The sequence below is a fragment of the Typopeltis vanoorti genome, chromosome 7, assembly GCF_054136105.1.
Source record: "Typopeltis vanoorti isolate ZY-2024b chromosome 7, IOZ_Tvanoo_1.0, whole genome shotgun sequence".
Taxonomy (NCBI): domain Eukaryota; kingdom Metazoa; phylum Arthropoda; class Arachnida; order Uropygi; family Thelyphonidae; genus Typopeltis; species Typopeltis vanoorti.
In genome coordinates, this window is record NC_143555.1 from 49,169,284 (window position 1) to 49,189,461 (window position 20,178).

The following is a 20,178-nucleotide window of genomic DNA, read 5'->3' on the forward strand; positions in this document are numbered from 1 at the left end:
GCATCATTTCAATATAAAAATCAACTTAGAGGGATCTCAACTTTATTGAACTCTGACAGGTTCATCTGAGGTCTTGATATTATTGCAACAACTAGTCTGTATCTTGTGCTATTAAATTTGGATGACATGAAGGCAGTCTTGCCATATAATTAAATAGCCCATTTAGAAATAAGCACACCTAAAATTTTAAACTTGTTTTAAGTGCACTAATAATTACAGCCAGCCAAACTGAAAAGTAAACTTTATTTTCTGACAAATCTACAGTTTGTAAAGTGATTATCTGCACTGATAAAATTTCATATATTATTCTAATCACAATTATCTATACAGCTATAATCAAATGCCTTTCAGAAATAGAAAAGTATTAGTAGCAAATCTTCCACTGACAAGACAATTTTTTTTCTTTCATGTTCTTTCTACAACTATATGGTGCAAGTATTTGTGCTACAGTGTTTTGTGCACGTGATAGGAATAATTATATAGGCAAGCTAAACCAGCTTTACTAGATAAACTGCTTCAGGAAGAACCAGTTGTCAGAAGTTCTGCAGTAAACATGAGACATTTCTCTCCCACTTAAAGGCTCACTGTACATATAACTGTAAGCACACCCATATGTTTGATTGTTCTTGATACGTGTCACATTTGGGGTGTGCACGTAAGGGTGATATGATAGAAACAGGAACATACATTTTGGGATAATCTCTACTCCAAGTTGTGAATCACCTTTGCTAAATTTTAACACTGCAGTTTGCTCATGCAAGCCAACAGCAGAGAAACATATATATATATATATATATATATATATATTGCAGCAATTTTGGATTTGCATTCAAAATCTGCAGGAAGGAATAAATCCTTGGATTTTCACACTTCATAAGTTGTACACATGCATGAGTAGCCACAATCCTCAGTTACATATTTTGTTTCTTTCCAAAGTTTGTTATTGCTTGAATTCAACCAAGTTTTTTTTTCAGAGATGGGGAGGTCATGATTACTCTTCCATAGGAATTCATTCGATTGTATGCTTCCTCAGTCTCAAATGCCAGATCAAGGCCAGTATCTTCCATTTTCTCTTTATAAAGGCAATCAAACAGCTCATTCTGTGAAGGTGTGAAATAATTCTTCCAGTCACCAATAATACCTAAAAACAAGAATAGTTGCATTTATTAGTAACTGCAAAAAATTCACAAATTTTTATAATAGTGAACTAGGATTTATATACACTATGTTGACAAAAGTATTGGATACCTTACATGCCATGAAAATATTCAGGGAGTGTCTGCATAAGTCTGGTAATAAAAGGCAACATGTGCTGCATGTTTTGCACTATATACTCAATGTCAAGATGCCACATTCAGCTGAGCTGATAGACTTTCAACATGGAATACTAGTTTGGTGTCACAGCATTGCTATCTGTGTCAATATACTGAAATCTGCTGTCATGTCATTCATAGATGGTGCTGCCCAAGCAGCAAAATGCCCTGGGAGGCCACCAACAAGCTCTGTCTTGGAATGTTTGAGCATCGCACACATCATCAGTGGACCTTGCAGTCAACTTGGAAAATGTTGCAGGGATATCTGTCAGCACTAGTGTATGCAGAGAGTTGCTGCGAACAAGTCATACATCATCACCCCTCAAGAACAAATGACATTTGGACTGGTATCTTTCACACCGTTCCTAGATCCATAGGTGATTTGAAAAGGGTTCTGTGGAGCAACAAATCATGCTTCCAAAAGCTTCACTTGATGGTCATGTTTGGATCTGGAGATTACCCGAAGTGCTGTTCCGGCAGGACTGTATCATTCCAACTGTCAAGTTTGGTGGTCCATTAGTTGACATGCACAAAACCATGATGTCTGATGGCTACCTGGACATCCTGGACAACTTCATTCTTCCAATCGTATGGAAGTACTTGAGCAGTGACCCTTACATGTTTCAGCATGACAGTGCACCATGCCATACTAAACTGCTTGTCTGAGACTGGTTTCCACAAAACAACGTTGAAGTGTTGGACTGGCTGGCTCAACTACATCGAACATCATTGGGATGATAAATTAAAGATACCAACTAATGGACCACCAAACTTATATACTTTGTTTGCTTGCACTTGGATAATGGATTAAACCAAGTTTGCACATGAAGTATCGTTAAGGACTGGGGCAACTCGTGGCAAAGGTGGTATAACTTCTCATCACTTGCCTTACTATCCCATAATGCAAAGCACATCTCCTTGCGGAGATGTATAATGCTATGCATTAAGGGAATGGTCACTGCCCAGACCGGTTTCGACCTTTATTGAGTGGGAGCCAGACCCAGAGTTGATGATACTAAGTCCTTATAAGGACTGGCTTAAAGGGGCGAAGCAAGAATGCTTTTCATCTTCCCCGTTATCTGTAGAGGACATTGTAGGGATAAGGTGTTATTGAGCTATTAAAGCTCTGATCATGGCAGGAGGGTAACAGCAATAGCTGAGCCTCAGTTAGAATTTCATTGGCTACAGCATTGCCATCCATTACCCTCCAAGGGTATTAATCACCGCATCTCACGGTCTAGTGGAACTAATGGAGAAGTCATTTTCCTATGAGTTGCCAGAGGTGTCACACCTTATTATTAAAATACTCTAGATTAGAGATAGTTGTCGAAAGATTTTCACTTGATTATGTAATAAATTAAAGATACCCAAGAAATTATATATTTGGTTTAATCCATTATCCAAGTGCAAGCAACAAAGTTTGCACCTGAAGTATCTTTCAGGATTGGGGCTACTTGTGGCAAAGACTCTTCCCTTAATGCATAGCATTATAGGATACTAAGGCAAGTAATGAGAAGTTATACTACCTTTGCCACGAGTTGCCCCAGTCCTGAAAGATAATTCAGGTGCAAACTTTGTTTGCTTACACTTGGATAATGGATTAAACCAAGTATATAATTTCTTGGTATCTTTAATTTATAATATAACCAACTTTCAACATCATTGGGATGAATTAGAATGCTGATTTCAGTCCAGACCACAGCAGCCAGGATCAGAATTTGGTTGAAAGCATGCCCTGAAGGGTATGTGCTGTCATTCAGGCCCAAGCTGATTCCACTCAGTTCCAGAAATGTAATTAAAATATTTTTTAACCACAACTAATTGCCTAAATACTTTTGTCAGCATAGTGTGTGTGTATACACACACACACTTCCATCTATATATATATATATATATATATATATATATATATATATATAAGTACTACTTATGACTAAACTATATACATAGATTGGTGACTTGGGCTTGATCACTTACTTGTGGCTAAGTCAGATTCTATTCTTAAGGTTAGGAGGATAAACGTAAAATAGAAAAAGAGTGAAATAGATGGATGATGGAATTATACAGGTGCTACTGCTAAAGAATGGGATTCTCAAAAGCATGAGGAGTATTAAGGTATAGGCAAGGAAGGTGATGAGTGTAGATAGGATGGAGAAATTGGTATGTGAAAGGAGATTAGCTGAGACATTAATTGAATTTCAATTAAATTTTAAGCTAGTGTAGCACATATCACAAATTGTGTTGCAAGGATCCTACAGATAAGTCTTATTGTAGTGAATATTATTTATTGTTTTTATTTGAGACTGTAACGTTAAGTGTGCATGTGTTTGTGAAATCTATATGGAATGCTACTTAAATATAAAGAGTCAACAACCAAATATAGTAAACTATAACTATTCCTCATATAATATAATCTCCTATAATATTCCTCACCTTTGCAACGAGTTGCCCGGTATTGTACTACGTACTAGGACTACTTGCATTGGCTCACGCTAGTATTCGCTGATATTTTTATAGTTTACTATATTCGGCATGAAACTTTCTGAGTTTCTTATTCGGTTTTAAAACAATGTGGGATTTAATATCCCCTTAATTTAAATAGTCTATATGGAATATTGTTTACAAAGCATGTTTATTCATGGCACTGATGCATACAAGGAAAATGGCATCCTGGTTCACCAAATTTAGCATAAGCGAATGGGTTATGGTATACCAATAGAGGTGGAGAGAGAGAGAGTGTGCATCATTAATATTTCATGTGCAAATGCAAGTTGTGTGTAAAGCAGGAAAGTGAAGTGAGTAATATTAACAATGTAAGGAAAAATAGGGAAGTTTAGTGCCAAGGTGACAATATTGAAAAGTAAACACAAAGGATATCTACAGAAGCTGCAAACATCAAAGAAAGAGTATACAGAAGCCTTTTACAGAAAGGACTCCAAAATCACTAAGAAATTTGAAGAGCAGGATTATACACAGGAGCCAGTACCATTGGAGAGTGAAGTGAGGTGGGCACTGCAATAGCTACCCAGTAAGAAGGCACCAGGAGGAGATGGAATACCTATTGAGCTGCTCAAAGCCCGTTAAAATTTTAACAGCTCTATGACAGCGAATTTGGATCACAACTAAATGGCCAAGAAAAAATCAATTTATATACCTTTATTGAAGAAAGGTAATGCAAGCGTCTGAAAATTATAGAACTATAACACTGATTTCTCATGCAAGTAAAGTCTTACTTAAGATCATTCAGAAAAGACTGGAACCATTCATGAAGAGAGAAATGTGCCAGATGAACAGGCAGGATTTCGAAAAGGCAGAGGAACAAGAGATCAAATCGTCAGTGTGAGATGGATAATAGAAAGAGCACAGGAATATAAAAATATAAAGAAATAATGTCTACCTTTGTTTCCTTGACTATAGCAAGGCTTTTGACTCTGTAGATCATGTGAAACTGTGGAATGTGTTAACAACAATGGGGGGGATACCAGAGCATTTCATTATCCTTCTGAGGAATCTTTATTATGAACAAGAAGCTACTGTCCAAACAGATCTTGGAGAAACTGAGTATTTCACAATAGGTAAAGGAGTGTGACAAGAATGTATTTTATCTCTGTACCTGTTTAACTTGTACAGCGAATACATATTGAGAATGGCAGGGCCGCAGGAGTCTTCAGTTGGAATTAAAATTGGTGGAAGAAATATTAATAATTTGAGGTATACAGATGATACCACCTTGCTAGCAGAATGCAAAGAAGATTTGGAGGAACTTATTATGAAAGTTAAAGAAGAAAGTGCTAAATATGGTCTTAAACTTAACCTCAAAAAGACAAAAGTCATGGCACGTGTGAACTTAATTTTTGAAGTAGATGGGGAGAAAATGGAAGCAGTTAATAATTTTGTGCTCCTAGGATTCCGAATTGATCAAGATGGTTATTATACTGAAGAAGATTATTACTCGGAAACAAAGCAGTGACAAATTTAAGCAAGATCTTTAAAGATATTAGCCTCGCAACAAAAATTAGAATTGTGAGAGCAATGGTATTCATGGCACTGATGCATACAAGGAAAATGGCATCCTGGTTAACCAAATTTAGCCTAAGTGAATGGGTTATGGTGTGAAAGTTGGACCCTGAGAAAGAGTGAAAGAAGGAAGATAGATGCATTTGAATTATGGGTTTGGAGACACTTACTAAGAATACCATGGACTGCAAAGCAAACCCATAAATCAGTGATAGACAGAATAAAGCCAGATTGCTCCCTCGAAGCTATGATAATTAAGCAAAAATTGTCATACTTCGGACATATTATGCGAGCAAATGACAGTCTGGAGAAGATGATGCTTGCTAAAGTTGATGGAAGCAGGAGAAGAGGAAGACCAAGAATTAGATGGAGCTAAAGAAGCAACTGGAATGGCTTGGAAATTCTGAAAGATATGACCGATCTGAATGGAGAATGTATGTTCTTAGAATCACCAGGAGTCGAAAACGAACATAACAACAACAAAGGAAAAATAGCAAAATCATTCTGGGTCAAATGAAGTAGTGAATGTTAATGCACAGAATGAGAGCAGGAAAGCAGTGGGTGATGAAGTGGTGCACTTATGTATCCTTCACAGGACAAAATGGACAATAGAGCAACCAAAGAAATTGTGTGGTACAGTATGAAAGAGCAAGAAACTAGAAATAAGGAGAAGGTGTTGTATGGAGATTTGATGATAAGAGGCATACGTAATGAGAAAGTGACAAAAGCATGTTTCCAAGGTGCAGAAGTGGAAGAGATGATTTGAAAGGGAGAAATGTGCAATGAGAGAAGATATGAAAGTTTTTGAAGGAAGTAAAAATTGCCAGTCTGATAGGACACAGTTGAGAAAAAAGGACCATGACTGTTAATGACTCAGTGAGAAGATTGTGCAGGAGAAATGGTGTGTGCAGTTTATAGATGTCTGATGGACTTCATATAAATGGTTCTGGAGTTAGATGGAGAAAGTGTTATTTAGTGAGATTTTAGGGAAGGAGGAATGCAATCAAGGACTTGTCTGGCCATCCCTGGGATAAAAGAGGATGTTGAAATGCATGTACACGAATGACAGAAGTATCAGGAATAAGGGAGAGGAGCTTTTGGTATTGATCAGCTCAACCTCACCCAAAATTATAGTTAGCAGTAAGACCTAGTTGACAGAATTGATTAGTTATAGGGATAGAATGTAAAAGGTAAATAGAAGACAGGGGTGGGGAATTGTTGATGCTTATTGCTGAAGAACTACAACTGACAAAGTTAGAAGTTAGAGGATTTTAGGTCTGGTGTAAGATAGAGATAAAATATGTTGTTGGATGCTGATATAGATCTTGGGGGATCCACAGGAGGATGTAGATGCCATGCATAAGGGGAAGACTTAAAAACTAGGGGAACATGGCAAGATCAACGTGGAATTTATAAAGTTACTAAAGGATAATTACCAGAATCATGTTATACAGTAGAGTAGTCCAGGGATTTGAGGGTGATGGATCTGGTAATAGAATCAGAAGAAATATCCATGACCAAGGTTATGGATATGCCAGAGTGTTTCTGTTAAGAAAGGGTTTATGTTGAATAAAGCTGGTAATTATGACAGACTTAGGAGGCATCCTGGAGCAGCTACAAAGAAAGAATGTCAATAGTGCATGAGAAGAGGTCAGATTGTTTGAGAGAAGCAGTATCATACTGCTTACCTAAGGTCAAGATGATAAACCAAGTGGTGGTTCATCTTCATACTGTGGATTTAAGTGGATGAGAAGAGGTATTATGCAAGAGCTGCAAAAAAAAAAGAAAACACTGCAGAAGGAATATAAAGGTCAGCAGTACAAAGTGCAAGCAAGATGGATGACTATTATGGTAAGAAAGGCCAAATTAGATCATGTGAGAAAATTAACTAAGCAGGCCAAAGTAAATCCAAAAGGGTTTTTTTTTTTCATTATGTAGCAAATAAGAGGAAAAATTCTTATGGTAGGATGACTTTAAACAATACTCATGGCAGGACGGTAACAGAGGCAAAAGAAATAGTTGAGTTGCTGAGTGATAATTTTGCAAAGTAGGTGGAGATTTTGCAGTTGCAATTGAGATAAATGAATAGGAGGTGTTTAGCATATTGAAAAATAGTGTGAATACAGCAGTGGTACTGGATGGCATCTCAGCCCATGTACTACATGAATGTGCAAGAAGCCTAGCATTGCCTCTAATGAAGTTTGGACAGAGATGCAGTACTCTATAGTGGGCAGCACAGCTTTGTAAAAGGAAGTCTTGTCTTAGTAATTTATTCACATTTTATAATAAAGTGAGTAGAATTAGATAAAGAAATAGCTGGACTTTGCAGTGGCATTTGACAGAATACCACATGGCAAACTATTATAAAAGTTGAAGCAAATGGGAATGGACATGGCTGACAGACTGACACCAGAGAGGTAGCATCATCAATTTCCTGCAGTACGTGGAATCTTGGAGAATTACGGTGAATAATGTACCTCAAGGTTCTGTATTAGGGACACTAATTTGTATATCAATGATATAGGTTAAGGTGGAATATTCAATTGTTTACTGATGATGTAAAATAGGTGATAAATATCATGAAATATCCTGCAGGATTGGCATTTTCAGCAAAGGAAATTGATTGCCAATTTAATGTTGCAAAATGTAAAGTTATGCACTTCAGGTTGAATATGGCGTATCATATTGCAAGAAATTGATGATGCTAAAGAATAATGGTGGACAGAGTTGAATTTCAGAGGGGGATATTGCATAAGTTGGTATAATAGCCCAAAGGATTACTTGGATGTTAAAAACACATTAATGAGTAAAGAGAGGGAAAATTGCAGTTAATGTTCAGTGAGCATTTTGTCAGGATATTGTGCTGGGAATAGTGTTGAATAACAGTAGGAAGAAAGACAAAAGATTGACAGTTTAGGAATATGAAGGGGTTAAGAATTTTGAATAACCTTGATGTTAATAATCGGATATCACCCTGCATGTCAAGGGAATATACAAAGGAATTGGCAGTATACTCTTGATGTGGTTTTTCAGCCTATCTATGAATGGTCTCAGAAGACTTGAAAGAGGGAAAAATAATGGCTTTGCACAGGTGTTTTAGTTAGATTGAGAACAGGAAACTCTTTGAGAAAGCAGCATGGTTTGTTAAGGACAGGGCTTGCTCCAGTACTTTATTCCATTTTATAATAGGATGACAAGTGCAAACAGAAGTGCTGCTTATGATGATTTTGCTGGGTTCTGTTAAAGTGTGTGAGAGAATGATATGCTCTACTGGGGATGGATAGTCAAGTTGGTCAAGCTTATGTGTATATAGTTGGCTGATAGGAGCAAGCAAGTTGTGTAGGGCAATGAGTGAGTTACTACCTAGTTGTGTTCTGGGCCACTTCTGTTTAATTTATATATTAAGAGTGTAATTCAAGTTATTTTTTGCTGATGATGCTTTGATGATAAAAGACAAGGCTTTAGGCTGAAGAATGTAGATATCATTTCAATGTTAAGTCATGCACTTCACCCAGAGAAGATGGAACAAAGTTTATTATATTGGAGGAACTTTTCTCCTTGAGGAGGCAAAGGATTGTGATAGTTTAGGGGGTACATCAATAACAGAAACATTATCCAGGAAACTGCTATAATGCTAATGATCCTTCAAGTTAGGATAACAAGGCATAAGGATAAATAAAGTGGGATGAGGCATTATGAAACAGCAGTGGAGGAATAGGTTCCTCCACTGCCATTCCCAAAGAACTGTTAATTTTAGGTTTGTTTTCTTTTTAATCTAACTTTATGAATTTGATGGTTGGGTGCAAGCATTGCAACAACTATGTGGAAACTTCCAGAAATAATGAAGAGCAATATAAAGGACTACAATTAAAATATGATGCAGCAGGATGCAGTTTATGGGCATCAAACGGGATTATGAAGGAAGGAAAGAATGAATGATGAACACAACTACAGCATCATTAAAGCTGGAAAATCTGTGACCTGCATTAAAAAGCATGATATTTGCAGCAGTACTTTTACACAACCTAAACTTAATTTCTTTGTGAACTAGGAATATGGTATTTTTGTCATGTCTTTTGAACATGGTCAGTTGCTATTCAATTGGAAGAGCTTGGACCATATTTTATGCGAGATTGATAAATAACTTTCTACTTGGATTTAAACATTAGTAAAATAGAACCAAACAGATGAATAATGAGATATAGGATTTCATTGATAATATATAATAGCAACAAAAATAGGAGAATGAGCATATCACCAATGAAAGTTCAGAGGGGCCTTCACATTCTCATTGATTTAATAATGTCTATCAAGTAGTGTATTTAATTGTGGCTGAGCTTCTACTTTCCCATTGTTTGACACTTTAATTTCTGTGGAGGTAACAGTCGACAAATAACTGGTTAAGTCTGTTAATGTAGTCTGAGGCATTTTCCTTATAACCTTACCTCAATTTTAGTCTAACTACTTACAAATTTTCAGGAGGCCAATGACCAAACAGGAAATGGTCCCCCAACAATTTCCTCTTCATTTTAGTCTGACTAGCTGAATTTCCCAAATGATTAAATAGTGCAAGAAACAACTATATTCCCAACTTGGTCAAAATGAATTGACTGTTTTACCTCAATTCTTTCCCCCCATATAGATATAGCACTTTTTGATATCTGTCCAGCAGCCACCATCTAATTTATGTAACAGAGTTCCATGTGGTATTCTGTCAAATGCCTTTATAAAATCCACCAGAATCATCATGTAGTCATTTCCTTCATCTTACTCAACTGTTACTAAATTACTGAGGCATGATTGACCCTTCTCAAAGCCATAATTCCGACATACAGTGTCACATTCTTATCAATCCATTCTTGAATTCTCTTATTATTATTATTATGTGACACCTCCAGGGAAACCAAAGACTCATCGAGGGAGAATGTGCTGACAGCATCAAACGAGTGATCTCCTTCCAACTACTAACTGCGCTCAACCTTTTGCATGAGCCATTAGTAGCAGAGGCTCTACCAATCAACCAGCCTTTGCTAATTTTTTCCAGTACTTTTATTTACCACCACACCTGAAATACTGATTGGTCTATAATTTGCTACTGCAGTCTTAGAACCTCCCTTATGCAAGGGAATTATTTTTGCCCTCTTTCCACTCTTTTAGAACTCTACCAGAGTTCTAAAAGAGTGGAAAGGAGCTGAGACTTAAAGAGCTTAGTCAGAGGCATCGCCAGTTCCCTTGCACTTGCTTGCAAAACCTGAGCTGATATCCCATCTAATCCCATGGCTGTATTTACATTGAGATTCTGCAATATCCTAAGAACCTCTAATTCATCTACCTCTGTTCCTGCATCAATCTTTGTCACATGTGTTACAGAAGACTTGGTCACCTCACTTGGATGATATACAAAGTGGTCACTCAGTAACTCGATTATATTTTATCTGCTTCTCTCACGTCAGCACTCATTAAGGTTAATCTTCCATAGTCATTCTTCATCTAACTTGCCACATAAAGAAAGAACTCTTTGGGATTTCCTTTGGCCTGCTCAGCTAGATTCTTCTTGTAATCTGATTTTGTCTTCTTACTATGCTGACAACCTTTCTCCTTATATACCCTCCACAGCAGCTCATGCTTAATAATAATAACTCTCTCCTTACCTTTACAATTCAATATTGCTTCCTCTAGATGCCCCATAACTATCTGCCATGTACTACTAACATCCTAAGCTTGTCATAATCACTTGCCTTGTAGTTCCACATATGCCCCTTCTTGACAGAATATTCCTCATGTTTTACAATCTCCTAAGTCAAGCGAGACTGCATGGTCACGTTTGCTAATCAAAGACAATGTGGCCATCTTTGTTATGGATCATTTATGGACGGACCATCAGGAAGATGATCATCCGTGGAACCCTCTGGCCTATAGCAACAACCAACTGTATATTTTGTTTTACAGGCCTTGATCTCACACTAGACAGCTTCAAATGAATAGTTACCCTCCTACCTATCTCCTATTCCTTTGGGCTGCAATTTATCTGCCTATCATGAGCAGTAACCCCCCCCCCCCCTCCTCCATCTTTCCTGTACATCATTAATCTTCACAGACATCCAATCCTATAGCTCTGCTGAACATTGACAAAATTTATTTCCTGAAAGAAAAACCATGTCCCACTTTCCTTCACTTGATAACATTTTGCTCTCTAACCAAGATTAGTTTTCTCATTAGTTGACTTTCACATGTAGCTTATCTGGGCATAATTAATTGATTAATAACCTCCTCTGTACTTAACATTTTAGAGAGCTCTTTGGTACCACCTCAAATGGGAGAATAGTATTCAGTGGCTGGACAAATTTATGTAAGTTTAAAATAATGCTTTGATATCATTTTACTGATATCAAAAGAGAAATCCCAATTGTTTGGATGCCAAGGAGACAACTGCAATATAGTTATGCCATGAGAGATTTGATGTCACAGTAATTCCATAAAGAGAAGTCTTGTATAGTCTAAAGATCCAAGTGCAGTCAAAAGTCAAGCTAAGAAAATGGTTCTTTCTTTTTTTTTTTTGTGGGAAATAAGAGAGAGAACCATGTTTTTCTAGCATTGAAATTTGCAAGGTTATCTAAATCTACTGGAGAATGGTTGGAAGATCAGAATTTTGGGAAGTAGAGGTCATGTTTATGTAATGCACAGTTTGTCAAATAAAGTATATCATTAATATAGAGAAAAAAGAAGATAGGTGATAGAACAGCGCTTGCATAGAAGATAAGGAATCATTATATTCACATTTTAATCCTTTATCCCAGCATAAGCAAACATTTGCTTGCACATGTAGCTTAATGACTAAACTACTCGTATGTAAAAAGGTTACCAACTTCACATCAGTTATTTATATTATATCCCATAATATAAGTAACATATCCCCATAATGCACATCACACTTCCTTTCTAACATGTATAATTATTATTATACTGGCACCTCCATGGAGTCCAAAGACTCATCGTGGGAGACCCAATCTATCGTACTCTCCTTAAACCCCATTAACAGACAAAGCACTCACAACTGACTCTGGCAACCCATTCCACTCATTCAGAAATCTTCAAGCAAAAAATCTAGTCCTCACATCCCAACTAACCACACCTTTATTCAACTTCCAGAAACTCCTTGTTCTGGTTGCTCTAGCCAAGTGCTGAAACATATCCCCTGCATCTATGCTATAAAACCAATCCTTTAAGCAACTTAAACGTTTCTATCATATTTCCTCTTTTTCTTCTGTCAACCAACTTCTGCAATCCACACACCTTCAATCTGTCCTCATAGGGAACATTCCACTGGCCACTCATACCCAGGAGACCAGACTTGAGCCCAGTAATCCAGATATAGGCATATCAAGGCCTTATAAAGGGGAAATAACTTCCTTATCTCTACTTGTTAATGTATTCTTCAATAGCCAAGTCATCTTATGGGCTACCTTAGCAATATGATTTCTAAACTTTAACTCTTTGTCTACCACCACACCTAAATCTCTAGCTTCAATTATAGCTATTATTACTATTCAGGACATCCACGGAGTTATAAGACTCATCGTGAGAGGCCCATATTAGACAGTAGACTATCATTCCACTCCTTTTTTAAGCTATTGTATAAACATAAAAGTTGGAAATTTCAATGAGAGCAAATACAATGCAATATACTTGATTCTTCTCTTATATATATATAGCCTTTGCATTCTTGGAGAACCAAGATGGGAATTTAAAAATTGAACTGACAATGATTATTGTCATACTAACTGTTTTAGTTCTGCATTCAGTGCAAATGTTTAGTTAGAAGAAACAGACACAAGTCCTGTGGCATTTGGCATTCCAAATAAAAGCCAAAGTATACTTAGAAGGGTCATTAATGAGGAAGAAATCTGTGTCTATAAATTGGTTGTATTTGTTATATTGGTTATCTGGTAAGCAAGTGAGATCACTGGAGATAGCAAATGTCATGGCATCTCTACCTGCTGGATCAGTGCCATTAGAGTTGGTTTGAGTTGTGAACATTAAATCTCTAAGGGAGATGCCTTTGTCATTAAGAAAGTTAGGGAAAAAATCAAGGGATTCAGAATAGATCAGAGAAAACCCTCTCAGATAAAGAAGCAATGGGTGTGTAATTAGAAAAGGTGGACATGTAAGAATGCAGACTAGAGAAAGAAATGAATTACTAAGGTTGGAACTAAGATTACATATATTGAAATGAATCTGGAAGGCTTATCTATATCTACATACAATCCATTTCTCTTGAAAATATGAATGCAAAGTATTAAATCAGGGTATCAAAAAAAAAATGCTTTTATAACTAACTAGTCTTATTGTCTGTAAAAATAACAGTGAAAAATAATGATCCTTATTTGAAAACAGTTTGGTCAGGACTGAAAATATCAGGAGGGCCAGCAGCATACAGTGCAGATTAATTAAAAAACAAGAATGTTTTGTTATGATCATATAATATGTTATATGATCATAACAAAACATATAATGATAACATATGCAATATGTTATCGTTGTAGGGTAAAATTAATTGCAACGTGTTTTATTCATTAAATAAAACAAGATCACAAATTTGAAAGTGTTCTACTCCTTTCATAAACAAGTATTGTGAAAAAATAAAATTTTACTCTTAACATATATGCAGAACTTACCTTTCCTCATAAATTTTGACTGAGACATGTCAAATAAATCAGGAATGGGCAAAACTTCCCTGTTCACCATTTTATTGCTTTTCATTTGTTCAAAAGAGCAATGGCTGGCAATAGTTCTGATGGCCTCTAGTGATAAAGTACGGCCTAGGAAGTTAGCAATATGAGCCACCATCCTTGGTAAGTCCTATATAAAGAATAATTATATTAAAAATCAACTTTGCATATATTATTTTTAAAAGCCTTTATGTAAAAACAATGTTTCCAACAAGTATTTTCATTAGTTTTCTGCTTATTGGCTCTGCTATCTGTGCACAACTTGCTAATAAATTACATGAAAATAAACACTAAGTGCAAAACACCCAAATGTGTTAATTGAGAGCAGCCTATTCTCCAGCATGCTAAAGGTAGAGGGATGAAAAGGAGATTAAAAATAATAATAAAATTAAAATAAACTGAGGCATAATGTTAATGCTGTATCAGAAAGCAAAGAGGAAGTAAACCTCTTGTGTTAAAAGGATAAGTAAAAAAAATCTATATAATTAACATGCCGACTGTTTTTTATTTTTATTTTGAGTTTTGATATAGTAGGATTATTTTTAGCATGGTGAAACATGCTAAAAATAATCCTACTATATCAAAACTCAATAGTTAGAAAAATAATTGATCATGTACCTCCAAAGAATAAAAGATATACCTCAAAAGCCACTACTATATAGGATGAATGCATATGTTCCCCTAGAAGTAAATAAAACCAGAAAAATCCAAGACTGATAAAAGCATATTCTTACAAAATCAAGAGCTAGATGATAACTAACAACTTCCTATAATAGGTATTAAAGTGTGTAGATACAAAAACCAATGTACTTCTGTCTTCAAGTGATGTGCAACCTAGTGAGGTCCTGCATTGCAGTATATCTCCATCTGCAAAGAAGACAGGATAGGTCCATCTCCTATCCCATCCGTGCAGACAACCATATCCTTTTTGAACAAGCCCTGTTTAATACTTTTATAGAGGCAGTTCTATTCACCTCTCAGTAGAATGTCTTATTACATGGGAAGTAGAAAACATCTATTGTGATATTTAATCACAGATATCACAATTAGTTATTGCAAAATCCAATTCCAAGTGGGAATGGATTTTGCAATAGTCAGTTATTCACCTAGTGATGAAGCAGTGAATCATATTACAAACTGTATAATACAAGCTGCACTAACTGCAATACCCAAGAAAAGTCACTTTTTTCCCTTTCTCTAAACTGTAGTGGAATTCAGAACAGCAAAAAAAAAAAAAAAAAAAGCCCAGAACAAAAGCCTGTTGGGTATCTTCTGAAGATACCCAACCATACAAAACTTAATTGCTTTCAACATATTTACAGATGCACCCTACATCTTTACATCTTCTGTTACCAGATGAAAGAAAATATTCCATCCCACCCCCCTTTTTTTTTTAATTCTAGAACCAAACACACATGCATACATGCTCACCCAAAAGCACTGTAGATATTCTCAGAGAGTTTTCCCAAAACATGAAGTATAATCTTTCCTTTCAAGTTCCTGGTGCTAAAAAGCAAAGCAGAAACACATCAACCTCTTTTCCTGCAAATGGCCTGGAACAAGCTGAAGTGTCAGGTGCTTTTAATTCTTGTTAGAGCAGCCCTACAACAAGCCATTCATTAAATAAGAAATGAAAGTTTCTTTGCTTAAATGTTGACCAACTGCTGTAGGACTACATGACATCTATAATTAGATGGTTAAACACCTGTTGCCATCCTCCATGAAGTAGCTGTTCTACTTATTCAGCAGAACTTTGTGAAAATGAATTTATAAAATCCTGGCAAAATGCAATCTCACTGTTGCCTTTCTAAAGCCAGGTAAAGATCTAAAAATACCAACAACTTATCATCCAGTTGCTCAGACCAGCTGCTTGTGTAAAATCTTTGGGGGGGGGGGAATGGTCAACTCTTCTCTTTCCTGGTTTCTGAGAGCAAGTATCCTGATAACATCATTCAACATAGAATTGGCTTATTTGACTGGAAACATCATCATCAGAGAGATGTTTTACTTAAAAATGAGTGGTACCTGGTATTGGTTTTCTTTGAAATGGAAAAAGCATATGACATAGCCTGGAAATTCATATACTTCTAACTAAACCTTTCAAGTATGTGTGGGAACCACTCCCTTCCAATCTTTTCTCCAAGAGGAGGAGTACCACAGGAGTTGGATTTTGTGTCATGCTTGATAACAGAACATAATAAATTTAGTTTAATCCTTTATCCAAGTGTGAGCAAACAAAGTTTGCGGCTGAAAATATCTTCAGGACTGGGGTAAGGTAGTACAACACCGGGCAACTCGCAGAAAGGTGGACCAAACTAACATCACTCCTATCTCAGTATCTGGCTCCCACTGAAGAGACTTCAATAAAGGTTGAAACTAGTCTGGGTAGTGGCCCTTCCCTTAATGCATAACATTATACATATCCGCATGGAGATGTGTTTTGCATTATGGGAGATACTGGAATAGGAGTGATGTTAGCTTGGTCCACCTGTGCTACGAGTTGCCTGGTGTTGTACTACCTTACCCCAGTCCTGAAGATATTTTCAGACGCAACCTTTGTTTGCTCATCTTAGCTAAGAAGACTAGGACCGATAATAATCCTAATTGTGACAGTTTCTTGGGACTCGTTCAATTTAAAAAAAATAATCTTGCCTCACATCTGCCAGTTGTAGGATAAGTGCTGGAGAGCAATGAACATCCTTCACACCCTATCTTCTAGCTCCTGGGATGCAAAACTGTGTTCTTTGTTCTGCCAAGTAATCATCCAATCAAGATGCTATTATGTGTCCCAAGTCTGTTCTGCAGTGGTTGGATCCCATCTACCAATTAAAGTGTTCTGGACATTACCTGTTCAGTGTTTATGTCAAAACACGTGAACCATCACTCTTCCTTTAATAACTACAATCTTTTCAATATATAATCAAAATAAAATCCCTGCCAGATCATCCCACATGGACAAATATTTTTCGTCTGCATTGGGAAAACTTACATAACACACTACCAACTTCCATACACACCTTTGAACTGTGCCTAAAAGAACCAATATTGCTTTAAACGATATTGCATGAGTGCCACTAAACATAACACTGCCTTAGTATAGCATCATTCCACTATGCAGCTTCTCTCTCTCTGCTAATTTAGGGAAAGATTCCATCCCTTCAAACATACAGAGCAGAATACTCTGATTTTCTACTGATCTGCACAGTCAGTTTAAAATCAGTCTCCAGTGTGATCTGCTAATGGCTTACCAGACCATATAATATCTAATTAGATACCACTGCGATGTAGTAACTATATTGCTGATCTGCATACCACAGCGCTTGCATTGCAATATATAAAGATGAAATGCTACCAAAGGTGCATTATTTACACACACATTAAATTCTCTACAACCTTTGAAGAGTCTGGTTACACATCTAGTGCGGCATTGGATCCAATATCTCTTTTGCAAAATCTGGAAGCTTGGCTTGGACAATAACCTGTATTGAATCCCAAGCCATCTTCTGTCTGTAACTTACACAAATTACAGTCAGAAATATTAAGACAAAAATTAACATCTCAGTGGCAGTCATCATGGAGAAAATAAGTTATGTCAAATTAAACTATGGCAGCCAAGTCTGCACAGTTTGAGGAGAGGAATTTGTTCTTGCTCTGCATAGGCCATATTTATCTCAGGCCCTCCTTCACACTGAAAGATGATGATATGCTTATATGTGAGTACTGTTTATCTATGCTGACTGTTTACCATATTTTAATCAACTACTTTCATTATATTAATCAGGATAGTTATTTTATTTATATGCCTCTATTAATTAATAAATAACATTAATAAAATAAAATTAGCAATATTATTAAATTTCTACAAGACATTCATTTATTTAACTGTATAAAATTTTAGTATTAACTTATATCCAGATAGAAATATTTCACCTAGTCAGTTTATTAATTAGTTTTGATCATGAACATGTAACAGAAAAAAAGTTAAACAAGTTCCAAATATAGCCCTTTGTAACATACTTAAAATTCCACATACTTAGCCACTTCCATATTATGACTTTATGATCATTGATTTCCTTCTTCCAGTCTGTCTCCAATGATGATTATTCACCATGTGCTCAGTGAGTTACTTGCTGATGCATATTTGTCTGTCTCCCTTTGCACCCATTGGTCTACAGCAGCAACCAACCACATATTTTGCCTTGCTGGTTTGCATCACATAGTGCACTGCCTTTCTCAATCAAATCAATGTACAATATGAATAAATATTTTTTTATTTGTTGCTAAAAATTATTTTACAACAAAATTAAATAAATAATTTACATCTAAAAATAAGAAAAAGTTGTATTATTTACCATCTTAAGTTCTTCAAATGCAATAAAGAGTACTTTGTCAGGATGCTCTTGACAAAACTTCCAATAAGGAAGAACATGATCAAACCACGACCCATAAACCACTAAATAATAAAAAAAAAAAAGCTGGTTATTATCTACTATATATATAGTAAAGATACAAAGAAATTATACACTTGGTTTTAATCCTTTACCCAAGAAAGCAAAACAATGTTTTGTGTGTGAAAAATACACTCATGTCTCATCTACTTGTATAGAGGCTAATGACTTCACATCACTTGCCTTAGTATGTATCCCATAATATAAAGTGCACACCCTTTTGGACATATAAAATGCTATGCATGGGAAGGACTACTACCCAGACCAGTTTTGACCTTTATTGAGTTCTCATCACTGGGGAGCCAGACCCAGGAGAGATACTGAGGTTGAAGTAATGTAGAAGTCATATCTCATATACAAGTAGCCAAAAAGTGCTAGACCTTATTAATAAACATCTCTGGATGAGAGATGTTGAAAGTTTTTTTACCTTGGTTCTATTATACGTTAAAGATACCAAGAAATTATATACTTGGTTTTAATACTTTACCCAAGGAAGCAAAACAATGTTTTGCATGAAAAATATATATTCACCTCTGAGCTACTTGTATATAGATGCTAATAACTTCATATCACTTACCTTAGTATGTATTCCATAATCCAAAGCACATGCCCTTTCGGACATGTAAAATGCTATGCATAACAGGAAGGACCATTATCCAGATATACTTGTATATGCGATATGACTTCTGCATTACTTCAATCTTGGTATCTCTTCCTGGTCTGGTTCCCACTGATGAGACCTCAATAAAGGTCGAAACTAGTCTGGGTAGTGGTCCTTCCTATTATGCATAGCATTTTACACATCCGAAAGGGTGTGGTTTGCATTATGGGATACATACTAAGGCAAGTGATGTGAAGTCATTAGCTTCTATATACAAGTAGCTCAGACGTGAATATTTTTCACGTGCAAAACATTGTTTTGCTCCCTTGAGTAAAGTATTAAAACCAAATATAATTTCTTGGTATCTTTACCATATAATAGAACCAAAACTTTCAACGTGTGTGTGTGTGTGTATTCTCATCACAAATACATACACCTCTTAAAGAAAAAAAACTCAAAACATTTTGGTGTTAGCAACAAATAATACAGGCTACCTTTGTATAACATGGTTAGGAAATTATTACATACCTTGCACACAGAATTTTTTAGCTTTCCTGTAGGGGAAACCCTGATATTATGTTGGATGTAATCTTTTGACATTTCCATTCTTTTTTGTGAATGCTGTTTGCTAGCCACTGTGGGGGAAAAAATGAGAAATTCCCACAGTAGGTTCTGTGCTTTGAACTTTTGCTTGTTTTAAAAAATTAAAAATTTTGACTTCAAAGCATGCAGTTTGGTTTTTAATTTGATCATTTATAAGTGCTAGAATCTTCTGTTAACCTTGAGTTTGTCGCCATTAATAGATGGAGTGACTTAAAAACTGCTTCTAATTGCATAATGTGAGAATTCAAAAATGCTTAGCTCTATGCATGAATTTTAGACAGATCTATTAAGCAAAGCAAACAAATCCTGATTACTGATTTGTTTAAAGAGCAGCAGCAGATACACAAAATCTAGATGCTACAGAAAAAAAAAAAAAGTTCAGCAGGTGAAGATATTCTGCAATAGAGAAAAATTTCCCATTTGATTTTGCTTAGCAGCAGTGAAGAGGAAGCAGATTAAATAGATAT

The 20,178-nt window shown here is 36.0% G+C and overlaps 1 protein-coding gene across 5 annotated transcripts in view; it reads right to left on the reverse strand.

Annotated features, from left to right (window-relative positions):
* Positions 1–224: 224 nt before the first annotated feature.
* The window catches only part of LOC150104660 (sulfotransferase 1B1-like), a 208,008-nt gene continuing 188,054 nt past the window's right edge, over positions 225–20,178 (reverse strand). For all 5 annotated transcript variants that reach the window (XM_090395859.1, XM_090395855.1, XM_090395857.1 and 2 more), the window contains 3 exons: positions 18,412–18,512; positions 14,006–14,189; positions 225–1,141 (listed from right to left, as the gene is read on the reverse strand). In XM_090395859.1, coding sequence (XP_090251985.1) covers positions 954–1,141; positions 14,006–14,189; positions 18,412–18,512 — 473 coding nt within the window. In that variant the 3' untranslated portion in view covers positions 225–953. The remainder of the gene's footprint in view (positions 1,142–14,005; positions 14,190–18,411; positions 18,513–20,178) is intronic.